This window comes from Sinocyclocheilus anshuiensis, unplaced genomic scaffold (assembly GCF_001515605.1).
Source record: "Sinocyclocheilus anshuiensis isolate Anshui unplaced genomic scaffold, SAMN03320099.WGS_v1.1 scaffold1082, whole genome shotgun sequence".
Classification (NCBI taxonomy): Eukaryota; Metazoa; Chordata; class Actinopteri; order Cypriniformes; family Cyprinidae; genus Sinocyclocheilus; species Sinocyclocheilus anshuiensis.
In genome coordinates this window covers 1,519,868-1,526,685 of record NW_015542379.1, presented here as the reverse complement: position 1 = coordinate 1,526,685, position 6,818 = coordinate 1,519,868, and the positions used below count along the sequence as shown (strand labels likewise).

The window sequence follows — 6,818 nt, the reverse complement described above, 5'->3', positions numbered from 1 at the left end:
CATATAAAATAAAAAATATATACATTGCAGTAAAATCAAATATAATTCCATTATCATAATGGCATGGACAAACATATTTTTTTAAATAAAAATAAAATAAAAATAGTTATATGGCCAGCATGAAATACTGGTGGTTGCTAAATGTTATCAAAGCCAGTGGCAGAGAAGTCATTGCAGTCTGTGTATCTGTGCATCTCTCACCCTCAGCGAGGCCGCTTGCATTGACACAGTTGCGCTGTGTGTCGTCCAGCACTAGAGGGGGCTCACACGTACAGTAAAACGTTCCCAGTGTATTGACACACTGACCGCCAGTGCAGGTCTCCTCACTCTCACATTCATTATTATCTACAGGAGAGACAGAGAGACAGAAACATCAGTCTGCTGAGCTGACATCTATCCCAGCCGGCACTGGTGTTTTGAAGGCTGACCGATGCACTCCAGCAGATCCGTGTCGTAGTAGAATCCGCTGGGACAGTAACAGGCGTAGCCGGGAATGTTGTTGACACACACGCCGCCTTTACACACCTCTGGGTCAAACAGCTTACACTCATCCACATCTGTCCAGAGAACAAACACACTCAGATTAGAAGCAGCCAATGCTGAGAGACTTGCGGGACGTTTATGTGAGAGTCTGTTTACCCTTGTAGCTGAACGCTCCCGTTTCGGTGGTGATGTACCCTCTTCCGCTGGGACACAGCGACTGGAATTCCACTGAACGGAGAGATATTGATGACAGGAAAAAAGTGAGAAACTCGTCGGTGTGAAAACTTGAATTTGCACTTGAAATCTTAAGCATATTTTTAATACTGTCCTTGCAGACAATATGATATTAATGAAATTTAAATGCAATTAAAGAGAGACAGTTTCATTACTGTTTCTTAACACACTTAAGTAGACTTTTAAAAAGTGCACTTTGCACTAATGTCAAATTAAAAGTTTTAATTTAAAGTACATTTAAAATCATTATGGTATAATAATCTTTTGTCATGTTTTAAAGAAGTACACGTATTTGTATGTGTTTACTTACATAAAGTTAATGCATTTTAAAATGCAATATCCAATAAACTTAGAAATGTGTAATTGCAAATATATTTAAAATGACATACAAGTTTCAATAGAAATTATATTAAAGCATATTTGAATTTAAAAACTTCAAAAACTTTTGAATTATGAAATCACATTAAAATGCACTTAAGAATGTTCTTAAAATTCATCACTTCAGTTCATAAAATAAATGTAATAAATTCATTTGAACACATTTAAACTATTTACACTATAAATAATTTTCATTTAAATAACATGCAATTAAGTTTCCAAAAACCTTATATTTTCTTTAGGATTATTATATAGTAGACAACATTTGAAGTGGATCAAAACCTTTCATCAAAGTTGTCCTAGAACCTAAAACCAAAAATGCGTTCTTGTCTTAGGACAACTTTTATGAACTTTTTTGATCCACTTCAGATGTTGACTACTGTAGTTAACTAAACTAAACTAAACTAAACTAAACTAAACTAAACTAAACTGTTACTTTAAATAAGATAAACCTTAACTGAAATACATTTTAATATTAAAAATGATTTCAGCTAATTATTCAACATTTATCATTTTAATGTAGTTTATCATGATGTACTTAACTAAAACGGAAATAAAAATGTATAAAAAACTATATAGACATAAAAAACTACTAAAAATGACTAAAAACACACACACACACACACACACACACACACAAAACTCTAAATAAGTGAAACTAAACAAAATGAAATTAACTGAAATATTAATAAAAAATATTAATAAAAAGTCGTACCTCAATGATACTAAAATAACAATTTTAATATAATTTTAAAGTATATAATTTCTGTAATTGCTACTTCACAGTATGCTAAAGTGTACTTATTTTTCACAGCATTTCCTCAGTGTTAGTGTGTGTTTGTTCACCTGTTCCCGTCTCGGGACAGACGTCATATTGGCACATGAGGCCCCAGCCCTGTCCCGCTGTACAGCAGCACTCTTGCAGCGTGGTGTTTGGGGCCAGTATCTTGCAGGAGTACGGCTGCGATACGCCGTAGTAGCACTCTCTCGTTTCTCCAGGCCGAGTCTGCGGCAGAGAGCCGGACGATCCAGACGGACCGCGGCCAGCCGAGGAAGAGGAGGCTCCGCCAGATGGCTCCGACTGACCTGCAACCAATCCACACGCAGTAACACTTTATTTTAAGGACCAGTTCTCACCATCAACTAGTTGTTTATTAGCATGCATATTACTAGCATATTGGCTGTTTATTAGAACTTATAAAGCACATATTAATGGCTTATTCTGCATGAACAACTACCGTACTAACCATAAATAAAATAAATTAGGAGTTAATTAAGGTAAAAGTCATAGTTAATAATTAGTTAATAGTAGGAATTGTCCTCAAACTAAAGTGTGACCAGACAAATTTTCCTTGATCATTTGAAATAAAGTTTGAGTTACTATATAAATATCAATAAACCTTCAGAACTCAAGAACGCATCCGAGACAGTGGACAGATAAGGAATAACTACAATTATAAATATCACTTCTGAAAAATAAGTGCACTTAATTGTACTGAATGTGCTCTTGTAGTATACTTCAAATTTTGAAAGTACTGTATATTTAAAAAAAAAAACTGTCCTTGCAAATAATACAATATTACTTAAAAAGGCCACTTAAGTGACTTAGAGCGACACTTTCATGACAGTTTCTTAACACACTTAAGTAGACTTTAAAGTTCACTTTGTAATGATGTCAAAACACTGTACTTTAAAGTACATTTTAAATCATTATGTTTAAATAATATTTTGTCATGTGTTAAAGCAATAGAAGCAATTATGAAATGACATATAAAAATGTACTGAAGTCCTATTTAAGTGGGTCAAAACACTTAAGTTTAACTAACTGCATTTAATATAAAAGTAAACTATAATACATTTTTATTTATTTGTAAATAACATACAGTTTACATACAGACACATAACATAAAGTGTCCAAAAATTCACACTCAGTTCACACTTAAGTATATTCTTTTAAAGTACATTATTTCCATAATAAGTACTCTTTTTAAAGCTTTTAGAGTGTACTTATGTTTCCCCCCGAAGGATACTATTATTTCAATAAAAAAGATGGTTTGGTTGTGTGTGTGTTACCTGCACTCTCTCTGCTCACACACTCGCCTGCGAGCGGGTCGAACTCCTCCTGTCCGTTCTCACACTCACAAGTGAACGAGCCCTCGACGTTCCAGCAGCGTGCAGAGCCACACACACCCTGCATCGTCTCACACTCGTTTATGTCTGCGCAGAAAGAGACACGCAGGGGGTTACATAGAGAAAAAAAAAAAACCACAACATTTCTAAAAATAAACTTAAGTTTTCCCTTAAGTTTTTCCCTTCTTTTTAACTTAAGAAAACTTAAACTTAAGTTTTCCCTTAAACTTAAGTGTTTTTTTTGTAAGTTTCCCTTGAAAAAGAAGTGTGCCTAATTGTATTGAATGTGCACTTGTAGTGGAATTCAAATCTTGTAAATATTATATTAATGAAATGAAAGGCCACTTAAGTGACTTAAAGAGAGACACTTCCATAACTATGTTTATTTACATACTTAAGTAGACTTTACAATTTTTTTTTATTATATGAAAAGTTTTCCTTTAAACAATCATGGCCATGAGCTAGGAATAATCCCCTCGGTTTATCATTTAACTGGCCAATATTTATTCATTTGTTCTCTTGTTTTAGTTAAAACATGGGCACATTGTACTACTTTGTTCCCTCCTTTTGTTATTTTATTTATTTATTTATTTACTTATTTATTCTTTCTTTATACTAATCACCACACATGACACGTGGAAGAAAATATAGATATCATGGCCACAAATTAAGAAATAATCCCCACAAGTTATTAATTTATATACTTTTTTTTTATTCTCTCCCCCATTTTAGTTAAATTGTGGCCACATTTTACTAATTCATTCCCTCTTTATTATTTTATTTTGTTTTGTTTTATAGATATGGTGGCCATTTAAGTACACGTTTAAAAAGTGCACTTTGTAATCATGTCAAATGTATGTCAAATGTTACTTTAAAGTGCATTTTGCATCATGTTTTAATTAAAAATGTGTAATTACAAATATATTTTAGAATAAGTCTACATACATAAATACATGACGTTTCAATAGAAAAAACATTAAAGTATATTTTAGTTGATCATAAATGCTTGTCAATAAATTCAGCAGTAACTTTCAAGACAATAGAAGTAATTATGAAATGACATATACAGCTGTTCTGAAGTCCCACTTAAGTGGGTCAAAAACACTCTTAAGTTTAGCTAATCGCATTTAATACACATTTAAACTGTAATGCACTTTTATTTAAATAACATGCAGTGAGTGCATTAAGTGCCTGAGAACATGCAGTTCACACTTAAGTATATTCTTTTGAAGTATATAATTTCTGTAATAACTCTTGTGTTTTTAAAGGTCACTTGTTTTCCTGCAGTGATGCACTCACCCACACACATCTGTCCGTCGGCGGTGGACTCGTAGCCCTGGTCACACAGACACTGATACGTGCCGATAGTGTGTGTGTGTGTGTGTGTGTGTTCCCTGCACTCTCTCTGCTCACACACTGGCCTGCGAGCGGGTCGAACTCCTCCTGTCCGTTCTCACACTCACAAGTGAACGAGCCCTCGACGTTCCAGCAGCGTGCAGAGCCACACACACCCTGCATCGTCTCACACTCGTTTATGTCTGCGCAGAAAGAGACACGCAGGGGGTTACATAGAGAAAAAAAAAAAAACACAACATTTCTAAAAATAAACTTAAGTTTTCCCTTAAGTTTTTCCCTTCTTTTTAACTTAAGAAAACTTAAACTTAAGTTTTCCCTTAAACTTAAGTGTTTTTTTTGTAAGTTTCCCTTGAAAAAGAAGTGTGCCTAATTGTATTGAATGTGCACTTGTAGTGGAATTCAAATCTTGTAAATATTATATTAATGAAATGAAAGGCCACTTAAGTGACTTAAAGAGAGACACTTCCATAACTATGTTTATTTACATACTTAAGTAGACTTTACAATTTTTTTTTATTATATGAAAAGTTTTCCTTTAAACAATCATGGCCATGAGCTAGGAATAATCCCCTCGGTTTATCATTTAACTGGCCAATATTTATTCATTTGTTCTCTTGTTTTAGTTAAAACATGGGCACATTGTACTACTTTGTTCCCTCCTTTTGTTATTTTATTTATTTATTTATTTATTCTTTCTTTATACTAATCACCACACATGACACGTGGAAGAAAATATAGATATCATGGCCACAAATTAAGAAATAATCCCCACAAGTTATTAATTTATATACTTTTTTTTTATTCCCTCCCCCATTTTAGTTAAATTGTGGCCACATTTTACTAATTCATTCCCTCTTTATTATTTTATTTTGTTTTGTTTTATAGATATGGTGGCCATTTAAGTACACGTTTAAAAAGTGCACTTTGTAATCATGTCAAATGTATGTCAAATGTTACTTTAAAGTGCATTTTGCATCATGTTTTAATTAAAAATGTGTAATTACAAATATATTTTAGAATAAGTCTACATACATAAATACATGGCGTTTCAATAGAAAAAACATTAAAGTATATTTTAGTTGATCATAAATGCTTGTCAATAAATTCAGCAGTAACTTTCAAGACAATAGAAGTAATTATGAAATGACATATACAGCTGTTCTGAAGTCCCACTTAAGTGGGTCAAAAACACTCTTAAGTTTAGCTAATCGCATTTAATACACATTTAAACTGTAATGCACTTTTATTTAAATAACATGCAGTGAGTGCATTAAGTGCCTGAGAACATGCAGTTCACACTTAAGTATATTCTTTTGAAGTATATAATTTCTGTAATAACTCTTGTGTTTTTAAAGGTCACTTGTTTTCCTGCAGTGATGCACTCACCCACACACATCTGTCCGTCGGCGGTGGACTCGTAGCCCTGGTCACACAGACACTGAAACGTGCCGATCAGATTCTGGCAGAAGGCGTGATGTCCGCACACCGTCTCGTTAGCGCACTCGTTAATGTCTGCGAGAGAGACCCGGCTGTCATTCTGCATGTGTGTGTGTGTGTGTGTGTGATTTACTGTCTGTCAGACTCCTCACCCACACACTCTCCGGAGGCAGTGATGTGGTATCCGGGCTCGCAGGACGCCACGCAGCGGAACGAGCCGATGGTGTTCTCACAGCGCTGGGATCCACACACCAGCCCCTCTGAGTCCAGACACTCGTTCACATCTGCAGAGCAAACTGAGCTGAGATCTACACACACACTGACACACAGCTACTTTACTCGCCGTGTGGGAGCTTCACACTCCAAGCACAAATAAAGCGTAAAATGAAGGGAAAAGATAAAAACAATAATTCTAATTTAAAATTATATTACAATTATGTCTCTATAATGACTTAATAATATCCTTTTATCCTATAATACACTTTTTTTAAACAGTGCTGAAAATTTGCCCAGATTTTAAGTTTCCACTCAATAAGAAATACAAAAATTATAATTCCCTAATAACTTATTTTATTTTAATTTATTTTATTTTATTATTTCATTTATTTTCACATGACATGCAGAAGTACATTAATTTGTTTAATTGTTTCAGTTAAATCATAATGTTGTATTAATTTGTCCCTCATTTAATTTGGCCACAATATTGTATTTTCTCCCATCATGTCATGTGCAGGGCTCCTCAATTTTTATTTTCAAATCAAATCAAATCAAATCAAATCAAATCAAATCAAATCAAATTA

The 6,818-nt window shown here is 33.8% G+C and overlaps 1 protein-coding gene across 1 annotated transcript in view; it reads right to left on the bottom strand.

Moving 5' to 3' along the window:
• ltbp4 (latent transforming growth factor beta binding protein 4) overlaps positions 1 to 6,818 on the bottom strand; it is an 89,843-nt gene that overhangs the window by 6,698 nt on the left and 76,327 nt on the right. Inside the window, exons 28-34 of the mRNA XM_016491601.1 lie at positions 6,171 to 6,302; positions 5,968 to 6,093; positions 4,620 to 4,763; positions 1,942 to 2,181; positions 640 to 711; positions 429 to 557; positions 202 to 345 (exon numbers count right to left, since the gene is read on the bottom strand). Of these exons, the coding sequence (XP_016347087.1) occupies positions 202 to 345; positions 429 to 557; positions 640 to 711; positions 1,942 to 2,181; positions 4,620 to 4,763; positions 5,968 to 6,093; positions 6,171 to 6,302 (987 nt within the window). The remainder of the gene's footprint in view (positions 1 to 201; positions 346 to 428; positions 558 to 639; positions 712 to 1,941; positions 2,182 to 4,619; positions 4,764 to 5,967; positions 6,094 to 6,170; positions 6,303 to 6,818) is intronic.